This window comes from Microplitis mediator, chromosome 10 (genome assembly GCF_029852145.1).
Source record: "Microplitis mediator isolate UGA2020A chromosome 10, iyMicMedi2.1, whole genome shotgun sequence".
Lineage (NCBI taxonomy): Eukaryota > Metazoa > Arthropoda > Insecta > Hymenoptera > Braconidae > Microplitis > Microplitis mediator.
This window is the reverse complement of record NC_079978.1, coordinates 8,077,572-8,096,312: the sequence shown is the minus strand read 5'-3', so window position 1 is coordinate 8,096,312 and position 18,741 is coordinate 8,077,572. Positions and strand designations below refer to the sequence as shown.

At 27.6% G+C, this 18,741-nt stretch overlaps 6 protein-coding genes across 7 annotated transcripts; 1 reads left to right on the top strand and 5 right to left on the bottom strand.

Annotated features, from left to right (window-relative positions):
• Positions 1-237: 237 nt before the first annotated feature.
• Positions 238-3,004, bottom strand: LOC130675320 (tubulin--tyrosine ligase-like protein 12). Its single transcript, XM_057480899.1, has one exon. It carries the CDS (start codon positions 2,826-2,828, stop codon positions 987-989), a length of 1,842 nt encoding a protein of 613 aa, XP_057336882.1. The 5' UTR covers positions 2,829-3,004; the 3' UTR covers positions 238-986.
• A 2,966-nt stretch (positions 3,005-5,970) lies between these two features.
• Positions 5,971-8,172, bottom strand: LOC130675517 (DET1 homolog). Its single transcript, XM_057481256.1, has one exon. It carries the CDS (start codon positions 7,889-7,891, stop codon positions 6,266-6,268), a length of 1,626 nt encoding a protein of 541 aa, XP_057337239.1. The 5' UTR covers positions 7,892-8,172; the 3' UTR covers positions 5,971-6,265.
• A 1,042-nt stretch (positions 8,173-9,214) lies between these two features.
• Positions 9,215-12,526, top strand: LOC130675985 (transmembrane protein 179). Its single transcript, XM_057481929.1, has 2 exons — positions 9,215-9,626; positions 9,707-12,526. The coding sequence occupies exons 1-2, from the start codon at positions 9,517-9,519 to the stop codon at positions 10,260-10,262; spliced, it is 666 nt and encodes a 221-aa protein (XP_057337912.1). The 5' UTR covers positions 9,215-9,516; the 3' UTR covers positions 10,263-12,526.
• LOC130675788 (uncharacterized) lies at positions 11,870-12,469 on the bottom strand. Its single transcript, XM_057481638.1, has 2 exons — positions 12,398-12,469; positions 11,870-12,322 (listed from the first exon to the last, which is right to left on the bottom strand). Exons 1-2 carry the CDS (start codon positions 12,467-12,469, stop codon positions 11,870-11,872), a joined length of 525 nt encoding a protein of 174 aa, XP_057337621.1.
• A 315-nt stretch (positions 12,527-12,841) lies between the features above and the next one.
• On the bottom strand, positions 12,842-18,738 carry LOC130675981 (dimethyladenosine transferase 2, mitochondrial). Of its 2 annotated transcripts, XM_057481926.1 has the most exons (8): positions 18,639-18,738; positions 18,435-18,501; positions 17,622-17,730; positions 16,776-17,528; positions 14,843-15,150; positions 13,917-14,525; positions 13,725-13,840; positions 12,842-13,639 (listed from the first exon to the last, which is right to left on the bottom strand). In XM_057481926.1, exons 3-6 carry the CDS (start codon positions 17,643-17,645, stop codon positions 14,345-14,347), a joined length of 1,266 nt encoding a protein of 421 aa, XP_057337909.1. In that variant the 5' UTR covers positions 17,646-17,730; positions 18,435-18,501; positions 18,639-18,738; the 3' UTR covers positions 12,842-13,639; positions 13,725-13,840; positions 13,917-14,344. The 2 variants fall into 2 exon arrangements, with proteins under 2 accessions (XP_057337909.1, XP_057337907.1); XM_057481924.1 differs by having other exon boundaries at positions 13,725-14,525; positions 18,639-18,714.
• Positions 13,214-13,805, bottom strand: LOC130675787 (uncharacterized). Its single transcript, XM_057481636.1, has 2 exons — positions 13,725-13,805; positions 13,214-13,639 (listed from the first exon to the last, which is right to left on the bottom strand). The coding sequence occupies exons 1-2, from the start codon at positions 13,803-13,805 to the stop codon at positions 13,214-13,216; spliced, it is 507 nt and encodes a 168-aa protein (XP_057337619.1).
• Positions 18,739-18,741: the final 3 nt, after the last annotated feature.

The window sequence follows — 18,741 nt, the reverse complement described above, 5'->3', positions numbered from 1 at the left end:
TCTTGTATATTTTACATACTTTTAACATACAAAAACATTATTCGAATACAACGCCTCGATTAGTAGATGGGTCTAAACTTGGTGTGAAAATTTCAAAAATGGACAATCCGTAACAGAAAATTTTTGAATTTTTAGATTCAATATATCACTATCAACCAGCTGAACTAGGATTTACAATGGACACCCTAGTTCAGCCGATTGATAGTGATATATTGAGTCTAAAAATTCAAAAATTTTCTGTTTCGGATTGTCCATTTTTGAAATTTTCACACCAAGTTTAGACCCATCTACTAATCGAGGCGTTGTATTCGAATAATGTTTTTGTATGTTAAAAGTATATAAAATATATTAGACATTTTTTTTGAATGTATTTCAATGGTGTATTTATTAAGCCTAACAAACTCTACATGTATACTCTACATCTTTGTTCATAATCTCATTAAAAATTCATAAAAAATAACTTTTTTTTCGCACCCTCGAGGTAGAATTCTGTCTTAATACATTTCTGTATTACGGCAGACGATTTATGTCTGTATCCTCCGTGTTTACGACCGGCCTTCACACGGAATTAATTTCGGAGTAAAAATATGTTTGTTTAAAAATTAGATATACAATAAAAAAATATTTTTTTTTTTTAATTATGTTATAAAGGGCAAATGTTTTCATCATCAATCATTAAAATAAGAAAATAAAAAGTAAAGTTAGCCTGTTAACATGATAATAAACAGAGAAGATAAGTTCTAATAATTTATATCCAGACAATAAATGCCATCCTGACGTATGCGTACATTCACACATTTATGTTTATAGTCATACATCACTTTAAAAATAGCTGAATCACTTGAGCAACCATAAAGCTTACAATGTGTTAGGTAGTAAAATGTAAATTAAATTTGCCTTTTAATTGCATAGTTTGATATCCCTTTAATTATGGAAAAATACACGAATATAAATTTAATAAAATACTAAAACCAAATTAAATTAAATTATAGTTCCACGAAATCATTCGTATCATCAATGTCTAGGAACAAAAATTTGAAAACATTATTATAAAAATCCGGATAATATTCACATGCGCGTTTATTGTCAGGTGAGAAATTAAATTCCAGTAGAACAGGATTAATTTCATTATTTTTCCACTCCAACATTAAATCAACAGCATACAGAGCTCGGCTTTGCTGATTAGCAGCAACCCCTTTACCCAACGGAGCATCAGCAGCAGCTTCCAAAGCTTCTTTAATAACTTTAAAAATGTTAATCTCAACGTTATTTTTCCATTCATCATCCGGATGAACTTTATTCCACTCGACAACAAAATCAGCACACTTGACATGATAAAGTTCAGCTTCTTCAGAGTAATTCATTACCGTGAAATGTTGCTCGTAGTCATGGAAATTGTCCAGAGCAAATGCTTTGTTAGCGAACCGTAAAAAAAAATTTGAATACGCGTAAACCATCAATGGTTTAACAGATTTTAATAACACGACATACCTGACATCAAATTTAACATTTCCTACACCAGGTCTTGGATATAAAACCGGAGATGAAATATATTTTTGTGCGATTTTAGGTCCAGTGCTCGGTAAACGTAAAATATGAAATAAATTATTTGTTACATGAATATCCAATCCTCTTGCTAAATTCCACGGCTTGCAAATCCAGTGGTTGTCTAAATCTCTAGCTTGACGATTTTGAAAATACGATACGAATTCAATCAGCTCAGTACTTAAATTGTAAGTAGTCGGCAACCACGAAGGATAAGTTTCTAACGTCTCTGGATTATATAAATTATCAGCAGCTTTCCTTCGACAGACAATAGACAATAAATCTTTAGTAGTCAAAACATGCTCATACGGAAATTGATTGATGAAAGTGTAAGGAGATTCTTGGCTTAGTTTTTCATAATCTTTAAAATGAACAACCAACCAAAGTACATCAGCTTCTTGTTCATTATCAACAATTTCAAAGGCCGGATCTGTTAGATACTGGCTGACAATATCATACTGACTAAAGACTTTTAATTTATCTTTTTTGCTCTCACCATTTTGGCCATTCACTGACTCATTGATTTGAGGTAAAATTTCAGGGATACGACCAGATAAAAAATACTGTTCATCTGGTTCAATTTGAGTGAAACTTCTATCAGTAAAATCATGATCAACCCAGGGCAGAAGTAAAGCTCGTCTCTTTTCTGGATCATTTGTTTGATTTTCAACAAAATCTCGAGTTACCTCTTCATTAAATTCAGTATTCTTGATAGGAAACAACAAAGTGTAAGTTGCATTTTCATTTAAATACAGAAAAGGAACGGTACGGAAATTAGGATCATCACTGTGATTTATTGCTGATCCAACTTCGTCCATTATATACCAAAGTGGTAGACGTTCCTCAACCGTTCCTTGGTTTAATGTATAAAATTGATTGTATCTCCACATTTCTTTGAGAACGAAATTTATTCTATCATTTTCATCTTCTTCATTCCCATCGTAGGACATCAGGTTGCACAAGCGATCTAATAGACCAGGAATTTGAGACAAATGACGATGTGCAAAATTGACATCATACAGCCAAGCATGATCAATTAAATAAATATTACTTGGATCATTGCATGCTAAACCCTCTTCAGCTGCTACAAATAATTTGTAACCCGGATCCTGTGGGGTCTTGACTTCATCAGTGTAATCAATTTTAGCGATTTCAAAAACAAGACCCGCGTCAAAAATATTATCACTCAATTTTTTAAACAACGTTGGCCAATAAATTTCTGGAATACCTGACAGTTCAAGCTGCGTTTGATGTTTTTGAAGAAAATTATCGTATGTATCCATTACTATTTTTAAATAGATTGTAAAAATAGATAATTTATAAAAATACGTAACACAAAAACTTGTTTCTTACTTGTTGTGTTAATATGTTTTTTAAATAATTGACAGCTGATTTCATTGTTTAGATTTTAAAAAATAAACAAACTATTACTCGAAGGTTATAAGACTGACATGTTTATTTTTTTTACGCATGTAAGGAATCACGATAAAGGGAGCGTCAGAACCTACTGCGGGTATATTATCAATGTGAAATATCAATGTCACTATTTTTAAGTTCTAGCCATATTTAACCCTGAGGGTGTACCCTATATTTTTCGAGACACGATATGTACACTAGATCTTTTAGGGCACAGTAAAGTTTTCAAAATTTTTTGGCTTTCAAAAAGTCGGAAAAAAATTTCGGATTACTTCTTGAAGTGTCTAATACATGGACCAGAAGTTGCCAAAGTCAAAAGTTTATAATTGTATTGTCAACAAAAATTGTAAAATAATCGAAAAAACGGAATTTTTTGAGAGTGTGAATGTAGCAGACATTAGACAAAGTTAAATTATTAATAAATAGAGCAAATAATTAATAAAATAAAATTTTGAGGAAATGAGTATTTAAAGAATTTCTAAATTAATAAATGCATTTTTTATAAATATTATTTCTTTAATTATTTATAACTTTAAATTTCCCTGATGTCTGCTACATTCACACTCGTAATTTTTTTTTAAATTAACTGTTTCTCCAAAGACCCAGTACACAAACGCAGGGTTAATTTTTTAATATTTTTGTATAATAATAATAATAATTATTATCATTATTATTATTGTTGTTTTTAAAAACTGTTGATTACTTTTATGAGCGTAATCAGTAATTTTAAAATGTATAAAATGTCATTGTAAAAAAAATGAAACGTAATGTTATGTAAAATAAAATACTTGTTCATTAAGAATAAGAAAAAATAAATTGTTTATTGTAATCAATACTCACGTTCTGATGATTTATTGAAATTGCTAATTCAGAGGCTGGAGCTGTAGCACGAAATTAAAAGTTTTACACTCAAAACACTTGATTTAATTACGCTAACACTCAACAAAACTATTAAAAATTTATAACACTTTAAAATAATACTTTAACTTTGACAAAAACCAATTTACATCACTTTTAAATAATAACTTTTACTCAATGCACTAAAGTCACCAATCACTTTTAACACCAAAAGTACAACACTTACACTTGATACAATAACTGAATATTTATGATAATAAAAGCAGCAGGGACAAGAAACTTTTGTATAATTGAATCAATAAATTCAATATTAATAAAAAAAAATGTAATAAAAAATATAATAAATCTGCTGATTTTAGTATCATAAATATTTATAGCACTTAAAAAAAAATAACACTGAAAACACTGAAACTATCGATAATTTATGACACTGAAAATTAATACTTGTACTCAACACAAAAATTGAATTTTTATATCACTTAAAAAAAATAACTTTCACTGAAAACATTTAAAACACTAAAAATTTAAAACACTTTAAAAATAGTACTTATACTTAAAACAGAAACTACATATTTATATCACTTTAAAATAACATATTTTTATGAAAACACGTAGATACCGAAAATTTATAACACCGAAAAAATTGCTGCTACTGTCAACTCCAGAAAGCACTTGGCTTAAATGTAAAAAAAAAATTATATTTCGATAGTTTTTCTAATCTGATTACTTATGTAATGATTTGAGATCAATAGATATTCGAAATTGATAACTAAGGTTAAATTGATTGTTAATTAATAATTAAATGAATTTAAATAAATAAAAAGCCAGGGGGGGGGGCTTTGTTCAGTTAACAGGCAACAAATTTATGTTGGAATTAAAATGGCGTCCTTAAATTCAAATACTGAATTGTCGCGCCACTTTGCCGTAGCGGACAAAATTAAAACTACGCGTTTTTAGGAGACAAAATTTTTTATAACAAAATGTATAGAATCAAACTAAAAAGATAATATGAAGTAAAAATATCAGTTATTGATTTAAAAATCAAAAAAATAATTAATCTAAGTCATTGAGTTAATTAATTGACTTAAATCATTGAATCTTTAATTAATAAAATAAATCTCATAAGTGGCGGTATTTATTTTCAACAAAGAGATACGCATTTTTGTCTTACCATTTTCTTATGAATTATGAGGCAGCTGACTTGAAATTTATTCATCAATTTGAACTAAATAGTATCAAGAAATTATTTAGACATAAAAATGTATTAATAATATACTTTAAATATGAGTTTTTAATTTTTTTACGAGGAACGACAGCAGCAGCTTACTAACGACAGCGAGGGAAGAATTATTTGGTGACTGCGCAACTCTACGGCGCAGTATTAAGAAATAACTAATAGCGCCATCTTTAAATAATTTAAATATGATTCTGAAGTTAGCAGACAATTAAAAATTTACGAATTTTTTTTGCACCAAGTTGTTTACAAGAATGAAAAAAACAAAAATATGAACATGAGAAAATTTTAAAAACTATAAGTGCAATTTTTTCAAATATTTTTTTTTTATAATTTATCGTTGTGAAAAGTATCATAATTTAAATTACAGCCAAAGTAACTCAGAGCAACTTGAAAATGTCACAATATGTATGGCATTACAAAAGAAAAGGTAACTTTACTTGTTATCACGATGTGAACTTCTTGATCTTGATATCAAATATCAATAGAAAAAATCAAAAATGATCCTGGAGTCATAGGTAAGTTCTAAAAATATGTGAAAAAAAAAATAATTTTATATATAAATTAAAGATAAGAAACAAGTGGTCTTATGAGGTTATTAAAAATAATTTATACTTAAAAGTACAAAGAAATTTATTCAGTTATATTTTACAAAAATAATTACTTTTATTATACTTGACATTTCTATAAACATTTTTATTTTTATTTATTTTTCGTATTTCATAAGTATTCATTACATAAATTTTAATGATTCTGAAGCTAATAGACAATTAGCAATTTTCACATTTTTTTTTTCTTTTTTCAAAAAATAAATTTAAAAAAAAAACTGAAAATATGCACATGTAGAAAATTAATAAAACTGCAAGTGCAATTACTTAAAATATTGTTTTTTTCTTACACTTTATCATTTTTTAAAAAATTTCAAAAATTATTAGACTTCGGACAAATTCAGTATCATAAATTTTAAAATTAATAAAAATTTTGTAATTTTTAATAATCATATGATAAATTTTATCAATAAAATGGTATAATTAAAATTATCTTTCATAAACATCAATTTAAATTTTCAAAAATATTTTTATCAAAATACATAAAAAATTTATTAATCACGTAACATCTATTAAATATTCACATAATTATATTTAAAAATATTTCTTTTCGATTCGTAATTAATAATTACATAAAATAATAACAATTACTACATATCAAGTATCAAACATGCCGGAAGTGAAAACTTGTTATGTATTCAGTATTGACAAGTTGAACCGATATAGCAAATGGATCAGTCGGATGAAAAGCTAATGCGACAAGTCTTCGTGCATACACAGGAGTTGTTCTCTCTCCCAGAATTCCAAAACGCATACAAAACCTCAAAAGCTCTGAATCTCTTGCATAAAATCGTACAGGACTTCCAACACAAGATGTAGGCCTGTCTATCATCTGCACTATTTTTTCATCATAATAAAACAAAGATAAATCGAGATACGGTGAGCTTGAATAAGACTGAGCACTAATTGGTAGTTGGGATAAGAGTCTTTTAGTTGGCAGCTTATATCGTTGATGAATCAGTCGGTGGTAAATATTATTCAGAGGTGAGCGCATGTACGGAGTATCTGCATTTCGAAAAGAATCATTAAACTTTTCAAATAATGTTCGCATATGTGATGAGTTATTGTCATAAGCGTCTATAATTTTAGCAGATACCATATCATAGACAACGAACAGCGCGGAATAGACTTGCGGTTCAATTATTTGTAGAGTTGCTATATCTTCACTAACGTAACGTATCAATATATGTTTCCTATCTAATAATTGCATCTTCGACATTCGTAGTGAATTTAATTTTTCAAAGCATTGATAAAAACGTCGCAATTCATATGGACTACCTGTTGTTTTACTGACATTAGCAGCTCGTTTATATAAATGTGCTAATAATTTATGTTTCAAAGTATTTGTTGTTTTATCTTTGAATGGTCTTGTATTAATATCTGGATATGCAGTTGATGCGACTATATAACTTTCATCTTCTAAACAAAATCTTCCTATTTTTCTGATATCAACAAACAACCCATCGATAACTTGAAATATATGAATTGTTTGATGTTGAACAGACAGAACGGCCAAAATTTCTTTATACAAATAAACTCCTTGATTGTAAGATAAATAAATTTTGTCGGCTACAAAACGTCTATAATCACAAAATTGTCCAGTTTTAATATCAACGAGATAAATGCAATAATCTTCAAGTGGGGAAATTGGAGTAGGTGCAAGTGCTTCGTTGTTGGAATAAATCTGATAGAAGTGTGGCCTCAATTCATCAGAAATATGTCGAACTGAACCAACAATTACATATCTACTGTCATCAGTAAATAAACAACACTCTCTATTAAGACGTTCATCGCTGTCGATTATATTAATTACCCGTTTCTTCTTGAAAAATTTATGAAAAATATTATTGCGTATATGAAAACTTGCATTGTCATTCTTGTGACCAATAAATTCACCTTTGCAGCCAACAAGCAATTCAGCTGCTGCTGAAGGACCTTGGTACTTATAAATTTCAATTGACGTTAGATCAGCACTAAATGCCAGAAGATATTTGCCATCAGGACTGAACTTACGCAAAAAACACGGTGGTTTTTCGGCATTCAAAACAGTATAATTTGGAAAAACGTTTTGATAAAACTTACGTTTCGTTAGTACTTGAGTACCTGGATACTGACAGCCAATTATTTCACGACGTCGTAAACGTAATATAATATTTTGAACTGGAAGTTTACGTGGTATTATTGGACAGGGTCCATTTACAAAGTCTATTTTACCCTTTTTCATTTCCATCTTTTTTCAATAAATATTTTTTACACTTGTATTTATTTTTATTTTATTTTTATAAATCACACATGAAATTCATTTTTTAATAACACTTAAAACCAAATCTAAATTATGTTCAATCATGTTCGTTAAAAATATTGTTAAAAGATTTTCTATTTTTGATCTTCATTATTGCAAAAAAAAACAACATAAAAATTGTTCTGTTTTGATGATGAAACTTAACCTAACTTTTTTGGAACGTTCATAATCACTGTAATTTTGATTCCGATTTATGAAAGTAAATATTTTAATGTAATTTGTAATACTGTTCAAAAAAGACACTCATTAATATGTATTTTATTGAATTCATATTTTTGATATGAAGAAATTTGTGAATAATTGTTATATGCACTTTTATTATATTATTTTTGACGAAAATTTGATTTCTATCGATTATAGATAAATTGGAAAAATACTACTTGAAGTTCAACATGGCCGCCAGTACTGAAAAGAAAACTGTTTTCATTTTTTTAATTAAGAAAAAAAATTATTATGTTGGTTATTATAAGTAATATTACCTGAATATTTATTAATGATAAATAAATTGATTAAATAAATTAATTTGATTCGACTCGGTTCAATTTTAGAGTTTTTTTATTCATGTTTGAAAAATGGATAAAATAATAATTTTTCTTAAATTCACTGACTAAATAATCAGGTTCTACTAAAAAAAAAATAGTCGAATTCGTAAAATTTTTAAATTAATAAACTTTGGTTAAAAATTCGAATTATCTTAAAACATAACGAAATTCAAATTCATTCTGAGATAAATTGAATTATAGTCCACGGAAAATTCAACCTTTTTCTGATTGAATTAGTAATTTTAAGCAGGAAATATGTATTGATCAAAACGAATTAATTAATTAAAACGGATTATCAGTTACTAATTAATTGAAATATTTAAAACCGCGCTCAGCAGGCTTAAACTCCTTATAATTAAATGATAATGTTTTAAACAGAGGCTCAGTTTCAAACTTTTTTACTTTTTAATCGAAAGCTCATAAAAATTCTTAAAAAATGACAAAAAATGTCACCAGAACGAATTTATCGCACCTGTCAAAACAATGCCACAAGTGCTTGTCATTCAAAAATTCGAATATTTCCCGCGGCAGTGACAGGGGTTGTTTATTTCAGCCAATAGCGCGCGTGCGATTGTACCATCTTGGATTCGGACTTAAAGAATCGATCTCTCGAATAGTTTGAAACACTAATCGAACTTTCGACATTAAAAGTCGATTACATAAATAATCGATCTTTAATGATACATTCTACTCTTGATTCATTCGTATAAGTATTTTTGACATGTCAGAGAGAGATATAGACAATGAAATCAAGATTATAATTTCACACGCATTTAAAAATCTACGAAATACTGTATTTGTTTATACCGTTTAAAATTTTTTTTTGTTGGTATAAATACTCAAGTTAATAATGAACTTTAATTTTAAAATAAATTAAAATCAAATGTTTTATTTGTTTTGGTGCAGTTTTGTAAAAAGTGAATTTCATTGTGAATCTTCAATAAATATATTGTGACGTTTATTTATTACTCATCTGGAAGTATCAGTCGACAAAAAAAAAATTTTTTAATCATGGCTTTGACAAACGTTTTGTTGATAAGTCAAGTTGCCGGATATGTCGTTGCTTCAATACTGTCATTATGTATAATTGTTCCTATGAGTCTTCATCAGGATGAATTCAAGTATTTTTTTTACTCACTTGCTATACTAATAAATAAATAAATTACTCATTGGTAACATTTATGTTGTTTTGTTTATCTAGAGGTCATTGTCTTCTGTTCTCAACTGGAGTTTGGCAGGAAACAGACGGGCAATTAGTTGTCAACTGGGGATCACAAATTTACTGCAACTATACAATATTCGTAGGGTTAATGCTTCTGATAACATCTTTGGTACAGATATATCGTCTTTCAATGTTAATGTATCATGGAGAAGACAGTTCATTTTTATCAGCTTTTGTTGATGTAGTCAGTTCAATATTTTTAGCAGCTGTAACTCTTATTGCTGCAACATTTATAACTCTTGGTTTTATGACTTGGTGTCAATGCATGTCCAAAAGATTTCCATCTTGTGATCTAGCAGCTGGTAATGATATTGATAAAAAAGACAACATCAATACGTCGGGATTTTATATTGAATTAGGTGTCGCACAATTTGGTGCTTGGAGCAGTCTCTCTGTCTGGGTCGGTCTGTCAGTATTTGCTGTTTTAAAATTACTTAAATATCATCAGCTTGAAAACATGAAAGTTTCTATGTTTAGAGAGAGACAAAGATTAATTGAAGGCACGAGTATAAGCCAACCGTACGAAATAAATTAATTTATTATTTTTAAAACTAGCTCCAAAAAAAGAATGATACTGAAGTTAGCTGACATGAAATAATTTTTAGAAGCTTTTTAAAACGATAAATTATAAAAAAAAACATTTGAAAAAATTACACTTGTAGTTTTTTTAATTTTCTACATGTGCATATTTTCATTTTTTTTTTTTTTGTTTTTTTTTTTTGTAATTGATTTGTTGGAAAAAAAATCCGAAAATTATTAATTGTCTGTCAGCTTCAGGATCTAAAAAAATAATGTATTAAATATACTCTCGGACAATTTTATTTGTTGGAAAAATTTTTTCAATACTGATATAAACATAATTTTTAATATAAGTTAATACATATGTTTAATATTAAACATAATCTATAGTTTGTAGTCAGTATTAGACATTTCTATCATAAGAATTTGTTAAATTTTATATTCAAAATAATTATGAGCCAGTTGGAAAAAAGAAAAGTAATGTACATATCATAAAAAATATCTTACCAATTATTTAATTAAACTCACTAATTAATTCACAATATTTATGTATATATATATATGTTAAAAAAAAAAATATTTTATTGTTTAAGTTAATTAAAATTATAAATAAAAATATATTTTTGTTTTATATAAATATAAATTTTTATTGGCTAAATAAATATTATAAATAATAATCAATAACATGTTAAAAAAAATAAACAAATTTATATAAAATATATAATATTAAGGTGACTCAAAAAACCAACTTTTTTTTATTTCGAGTCTCATATGAAAATTTGTTAGCTTAATGTTTTAAGAACCCTCTCCAAAAATCAGCTCAATACAAAATTTTTAAGTGGTCGCTCGAAAAATTTGGCAATTCCAAAAATGATTCACATTCGGATTTTTTTTTAAATTTTTTCTTTCTGGCAGAAATAATTTCCATCTGTAAAATCAATACCATGCTGAAAATTTTAGTCCAAAATGTAGATTTTTAAGCGTCGTTCAAGAATTTTGAATATTAACTCGTAATATGTAACTAATACTTCGAATTAATTTTTGAATTTTTTTATAACTCAATTATTATCACTTCACTAAAATGTAACTTTTGCGTAACCGAAAATATACTAGACAGTCTTAAACAATAAAATTGAGTATGATTTGAATAACAGTAAGAACCTAAAAAGAGAATTAAAATATAAAAAGTAAGTAAATAACTCATTTTTTCTGTGTCGGGTTCTATTTTTATTTATCATGATATAAATTGATGGTGAAAAAATTGAGATGCTTTAATATTAACATTCAAGGATCGCTCGAAAACGTCAAAAGAGAGCACTCGGAAACGTTCAAAGTTCTTGAGCTTCGGTAAATTATTTAAATTTCGAGTTGAAATTTTCAGTATATTATTTTACAGATATAAACTATTGCTGTCACGAGAAAGGAAAAAATTAGAAAAAAAATCCGAATTTCAATCATTTTTTGAATTTTAAAAATTTGTGAGCGACCTCTTAAAAAATTTTTATTGAGCTGATTTTTGGAGAGTTCTGAAACCAACAAATTTTCATATGAAACTTGGAAAAAAAAAAAAAAATCGATTTTTTTCGGTCACCCTGTTATATATATTAATGAGTAGTGTTTAGATTAAAGAGGTTTTTTGCAAACACCGAGAGAATTTCTGCGACTGCCAGGAGGGCAAGAAATTTGCGGCACATTTATGATAACAAACGGCGCAGCATCTGTCGATATACATTGAATTTCATAAGTAGTTTCATTAACACCAAGTACTCCATCAGGTGCACAAGGACCGCCTTTAGTTCGTAAATAATAACAAACTCCATTATAATTGACTAAACCATCTTCACCGCAAGGATTAACTTTGCACTTTGGTACAACGTCGTCTGAAGGCAGTACAACATACTCGCCTTTATCACACGGGCCTTGTCTGTAGGCTTCATGACACCTGTGACTCAATGGAAAGTAAAGAAATCTAGGTCTACAATCACAGATCCACACACTTTTATTACCAGCTCCTGGATAAAGTAACATATTCTCTGGACATTTGTCCGGAATATAAACTGGTATTCGTTCTGTTACCTATTGAATATAAAAAAAAAAAATTAATTAATTTTAATTAATTATTTTACTACTGATAGATTTAACATTACATACCGTAGCTATATTTCCACTAATGTGCGACGTCTCTTCGTCAGTTGGAAAATAAATGTCTTGACAATTACACATTGCAATGATCATAAAAATACTTGATAAATAAATAAACATCTTGGTAAAAGAAAAAAATTAGTGCTACGTAATCCGTATCGTAGTGATTCGATGAGATTTATTGAATTGAATGATGGTCTTCTGTAAACTCGATCCACTGACGGAAGACTGGTTTTCCCTTCCTATTATTAGATTGCTGATAGAACTGACTCTCCAAATAAGTAAACACGTGAGATGAGTGACACTTATCTTATGAAGAAGATTTATGTGATATATTATGTTGCTATTAATCTAGTCTTTAATAAATTTTAGACTAAATCTTCACTAAAAAGTACCAAGGCCGACTGGCGTAAAAAAAATTGAAAGGATATCAATCAAATTAAATACCGAGGTTAACGGTAAATCGGAAAAAGGACTTTTTTTATTTTAATCCATGTATAAAAAATAAATATTTACAAAACAAAGTCAAAGCCTGTTGGTGTTAAAGTATAACTTAAATTTTTATCGTTAATTTTAATTATAATCTTTTTTCTTTAAATTAAAATTAAAGATTCATATGATTATTATTAAAAATACTTAAATTTATATTTGAACGTCTCAAAGATACATGTCCTTGAACTTTCCAATCGTCGATTCGAGCGTGTAAGTGATTGCGTAAAGATAATAAATTTGTCCATCTTATTTAATGTAAACACACAAATAAATATAGATAATTATTATTTAGTTCAATAAAATATACCAGAGTTATTGATAAATAACAAAATATTATAAAAGTTGTCGGCATATTCCATGAGCGGCCATACGTGAACCAGGCGCACAACGTCTTACTGGAGCCATTATCACTTGATAGACGACTGGAATGACTTCTTGACAGTTTATCTCATAGTTTTCTTCATTGACAATCAGGGTTTCACCTCCATTACATGGTGGGCCGGATTTCAAAAGCTTGTGACATTTATTTTGGTACATAACAGAGCCTTCTTCGCAGGGATTTTCCAAGCACTCGGCTGTAAACGTACCAGGACTGATAGCTAAATAATTTCCTGATGTACAAGGACCTCGGGTGTAGGGTTGGAAGCAACCGTCCAAAGGCGGGTAATAAAGATATCCTGATACGCATTCACAAATATATTCTCCGTTATCCTCAATGATGGTCATGTTTACTGGGCACTTGTCTAATTGTTTTTCACTCTAATATACAAAGATAAAAAATTTTAATATCATGTCGGTATACTAGAGCTACATTTTATTATAAATTAATTTAAAATTTACTTACAGTCGTAGCAGGGGTACTGGTAATAACATTAATTGCAGATGTAGGAGTTGTTGTAGTGGTATTATTAATTTTAATTTTCATTTTCATTTGAATTTCATCACCGGGAAAAACGATATCTTGATTCAAAGAAAAATTAAAGAGAGAAATAAATACAAACACTTTTTTTATCATTATAGAGAAACAACTTCGTACAAACGTCTTGTTAATAATGTAAAAAATTAAAAAGTGATGCTCGGAAATCCCAAGTTATTGTATATATTTTTAGAAAGTCGTCATTAGCATTGAAAACCTTCAACGTTTTATTTAATTTATTTTTTTTGCTTGTTTTGAATACCATCAAATCCTTGAAACAAATATATCGTTAAGAGCGACTATGAAGAGTTAGATTAAATGCGAGTTTAAAGTTCACATTTATATTTTATGGAGATAAAATAAAATATGAGTTATCTGTATGAGAGATTTTTAACTAAGTATAAATATAAATAAATTTATACAACAGTTAATTGATCAACAATTGTGATTTAAAATATTTTTATAAACAATAAATATTTACATGACTTCTTTTTAACAGTAGTTACAATAATTTAAGTAATAATAATGAAACGAAATTATAAATACTGCTACGTTTCTTTTTCTAAATAAGGTTTTACAAATTCTAAAAATGAACTTGTTTCAAACTGAGGCCAAGATTTGACTATTTTAAATAACATAAATAACTGAAATGATGTCAACTCAGCAAATCTAGTGTGGATATTTAAATTGTGTCTTATTAATTGTCGTCCACATCCAGGAATCCATTTTCTAAAATGAAAAATTTTTATTTTTAATTAAATTATAAATTTACTGCATAATAAAGTAAAATTTATTGAATTTTTCTTCAGGCAGAATGACATGTCTACTTAAAACATCTCAATAATTTTTTTATTCATCTTCGACTTTTCTCAATGACGACTTAACAATGGAAAACTACCAGTTTTATTTACAACACAAAGCGAATAAAAGAGAATTACTCGTCATTAAGTAGAGTTGAAGACACAACTGTTTTAAGATTTAATAATTTCCGCGAAGTAAAAATATTAAAACTAAACTTGCAATGCCTGTCTTTAATTAACACTTACTCTAATGATGGAATAATACGTGAATCGCGTCGCCTCAAATTTAATTTCAAAAAATAAAAATATATAATAGCATCATGTTTGGTAAAACTATCTGAGATTAAGTCTTTTTTAGATTCTAATCGTATCACAGACATCTTTTCATTGTCTTCAAGATAATGAATGTAATTATGTCGATTCGAGCTCACTGCCATATTAAATGGGTAAAATGATTCTCTTGGTAATGACCCAAGAAATTTAAAATCGAAAAATGTTCGGAGAAATACATTTTTTGCTCTGTGAAATGTGTTATCAGGATTATCCTCAAAGCCCTGCAAAATAAATTTTAAATTTATTACTTTGGTGTTCGTACCTGGCCAATTCGATAATAAGTAATAATTACAGTTTAAATGTATTGATAATTTAATAAAATATGTAGCTTTATACACAAAATAAAAGGATTTCTTGGCGCAAGAAAAATTTTGCATTATCAAATAGAAACAAAAATTTTCTTAAGACTAGAAAAAGTTTCTTAAGGGGGGAAAGGGATCTGAGATACGAAAAAAAGGGCATATTGTTGTGATTCTTTTTTTTCAGAGTACCTTCTTTACTAAAATTCTTAAAATTTGTGACATTATTAAGCATCATTTCAAGAATATTCTGCTAAATTTTCATAAAAAAATTTTGAAAAATAAACCAGTGGTAGTGGGGAGAGCGGAGTCACTCTACAAAAAAAATCTCCATGCGGTAATCAGGATAACTCATGACTGTTTCATTCGAAATAAAAAAAAACTAAAAAGATTTCTTGAGTACATAACTTTATCTTGGATTTGAACGAAGGAATAAACAAAATATTCATTTTTGAATTTTTGGTAACGGTGCAATCAAAAAATTCTGATTTTTACCAAAAATTGCTTCTTTTGTTTAATTAAAAAATAAGTAGTTATTGAAAAAAAACAAATTCCTTCATTCAAATCCAATATAAACTTATATGCTAAAGAAATCTTTTTGGTTTTTTGATTTCAGAAGAGGCAGTCACGAGTTATTCTACCCACGGCATGGAGACTTTTTTTTTTGAGGTGACTCGGTTCTCCCCACTACCACTGGCTTATTTTTCAATATTTTTTTATGAAAATTCATCAGAATATTCTTGAAATGATGTTTAATAAAGTCACAAATTTTAAGAATTTTAGTAAAGAAGGTACTCTGAAAAAAAAAATCACAAAAATATCCTCTTTTTTTTGTATCTCAGACCTCTTTTCCCCCTTAATGCAAGAAATTGTTTCTCAACGCAAAAATTTTTCTCGCTCAAAGAAAATTTTCGTTTTCAATTCATAATACAAAAATTTTTTTTGGGGCGAATAAAAATTTTCTGCACCGAGAAATCCTTTTTTTCTGTGTACCTACAGTTATAAGTAACATACTTTTTTTTTTTGCCTGATAAAATTTACGTCAGAGGGTATTAACTTTAACTCAACTGCCAAATAATTATTTATAAAAATAACCCACATCATTAATTTATTTGCTACACATAATACAGTGTTGTTACTGTCGTAATATTATTCAAAAATAGCTTTATAAAATTCAACCGTATAAATAAATTTATGTTTCCTATTTAAGCACAAGGACCCCCTTTAGATTTAAATAGAGAAAAACTTTTTATCAAAACTAATCGTGAAATTGAATTAGAAATTCGACACTTTTTATGGAAATTTATAAGCTGGTGTTAATTGAACCTTATTAAAGTTTATAAAGTTTTCATTGAAAACTAAATATTTTTATTAGATTTCATAAGCATGAATGAGAATTAATTGGATTGTTTAAACAGGGAAGTTAGTATTTAGAAAATTGATAAAAAATTTCCTATAAATAATTATAAATTATAGTATCAAAATATAATCAATACATTTAAATTTAAATTATCATTATAAAAATATGTTAAAATTATTATACTGACTTTAGCAACTGATGGACGAGTAGCAATATATAAAATGACACGTCCGAAATCAGACAAATATCGCATCAACATTGAATATGGTAAGTAACTTAAAAATTGACCGTTAGATACTGCTCCAACAATTTGCATCGCAGGTTCTTCATGCCATTGTTTCTTTTCAATTCCCTCAAAAATTTTTTGCATATTTGTATTCCCTGCTTTTAAGTCCGTTATTTCAATATACTGTAAACTTAAAATATTGTGGTGCCGTACCTCCACTCGATTGCCATATTTTTTTACAAGAGGATCGAGGTACCAATCAAACTTACGAAGTCTTTCATATAAATAAACCCGAGATACACCATTTCTAAGTAATTCTTCAGTTAAAAATCCAGGACCAGGATTCATCTCCAGCACAGGTATATTTGGTTTTACATCATTTACAATCATGGATGAAAACTCTTTAGCGGTAGTTTTATTCAATAAATGTAGGGATTGAGGAACACGTACTTTTTTTAAACATTCTCGTGGAATGTAATTCAAATCAACATCACCTGTATCAATCAGTGCCTGGATAACCTTTTTATTGCCAGCAATTTTTTCGTTTAATGTGTTTTCATCTGAATTGTCATTTTTATTAATATCTAAATCTGTATCACTGTAACAAGGTAGGTTTTGCGGTTGTGATGTTTTTGTATAAACGTCAACGTTAAATAAACCAACTTCAGTTTCTGGTGGCTGTTTTATTCGTGTAACAAACATTCGGAAGATCATCTGAAAATAATAGTACACAAAATACTTTTAATAAAAACTGAAATAAACAGGCAAAAAACAGCATAATAAAATATTTTACATAAATTAACTTACATTAGTTTTACTCTTCACTGACATTTTATCATAGCTTTTATTTATTATTATTTATATATTATAACATTTACCAAACATGTGCAATAATTTTAAATTACTTGTTGACATTCTATATTTCATTTACAGAAATTCATTTTACCGATCAAATGTTAAATAAAAAAAAAATGATGACCCTGAAGTTAGCAGACAACTTAAAATTTTTTTATTTTCGAAATTGCGTTCAGTAAATTAATTACAAAAAAATCTAAAAACACGCGCATCTAAAAAATTAAAGAAGCTATAGGTGCAATTTTCAAATATTTTTTTACATTTTATCGTGTTTAAAAAAATTCAAAAATTATTCGACATCGGCTAACTTCAGTATCATAAAAAATTATGAGTGTGAATGTAGCAGATGTCCGACAAATTTAAAATTATAAATAAATAGAGTAAATAATTAAAAAAATAATGTTTATAAAAAATGCACTAATTAATTTTAAAATTTTTTAAGTGCGCATGTTTTTAAATTTAATTTTATTATTTATTTACTCTATTTATTTATAATTTTAAATTTGTCGGACGTCTGCTACATTCACACCCTTAAAAAAATAAAAAAATTAATAATTCGGTCACATGATTTCAAAATGGCGGTCGTTTGAAATGTGTAATGACATCATTTTTTGTTCTTAAATTTATTAAAACACATTTTCATTATTTAATGTTATATATTATTAGAACAATATCCTAATTATCAAAGGTTACTGTACATAGAGAAAGTAAATAAAATTTTGTTTGATTATTTTTAAATTAAATAATACTGATTAATATTTTTACCGCCTTTTTTAAAAGTTGTCTGTCACTCATAAATTCTTCGTGCTGTTTTTGACGCTTATTTATAAAACTAAAAAAAAAACGAATTCAATTGATATTGATGTAAAACCAATGGAATAATTCAAAATATATGACAAAGGTTAATTTAATTCAATTGAGATTCAGGTAAATGATAAAATTATTAAATTAATTTGATTAATTAATTACCAATCCTAGTACGTTACAAGATTACAATAACTTGGAATTATTAAATAGTAATTATATTTGTTTATATTACAGATAGACCAGTTATTTAATATTAGTTCATATA

Excerpts from the sequence above, each read along its gene's own strand:
- LOC130675320 (XM_057480899.1), bottom strand. The coding sequence starts at position 2,828 with ATGGATACATACGATAATTTTCTTCAAAAACATCAAACGCAGCTTGAA.
- LOC130675517 (XM_057481256.1), bottom strand. The coding sequence starts at position 7,891 with ATGGAAATGAAAAAGGGTAAAATAGACTTTGTAAATGGACCCTGTCCA.
- LOC130675985 (XM_057481929.1), top strand. The coding sequence starts at position 9,517 with ATGGCTTTGACAAACGTTTTGTTGATAAGTCAAGTTGCCGGATATGTC. Across the intron at positions 9,627-9,706 it reads CTTCATCAGGATGAATTCAA|AGGTCATTGTCTTCTGTTCT; the intron begins GTATTTTTTTTA and ends TTGTTTATCTAG.
- LOC130675788 (XM_057481638.1), bottom strand. The coding sequence starts at position 12,469 with ATGTGTAATTGTCAAGACATTTATTTTCCAACTGACGAAGAGACGTCG. Across the intron at positions 12,323-12,397 it reads TTAGTGGAAATATAGCTACG|GTAACAGAACGAATACCAGT; the intron begins GTATGTAATGTT and ends TATATTCAATAG.
- LOC130675787 (XM_057481636.1), bottom strand. The coding sequence starts at position 13,805 with ATGAAAATTAAAATTAATAATACCACTACAACAACTCCTACATCTGCA. Across the intron at positions 13,640-13,724 it reads CCAGTACCCCTGCTACGACT|AGTGAAAAACAATTAGACAA; the intron begins GTAAGTAAATTT and ends TTTGTATATTAG.
- LOC130675981 (XM_057481926.1), bottom strand. The coding sequence starts at position 17,645 with ATGTCAGTGAAGAGTAAAACTAAT. Across the intron at positions 15,151-16,775 it reads CTCGTCCATCAGTTGCTAAA|GGCTTTGAGGATAATCCTGA; the intron begins GTCAGTATAATA and ends TTTATTTTGCAG. Across the intron at positions 14,526-14,842 it reads CGTATTATTCCATCATTAGA|AAAATGGATTCCTGGATGTG; the intron begins GTAAGTGTTAAT and ends TTTTCATTTTAG.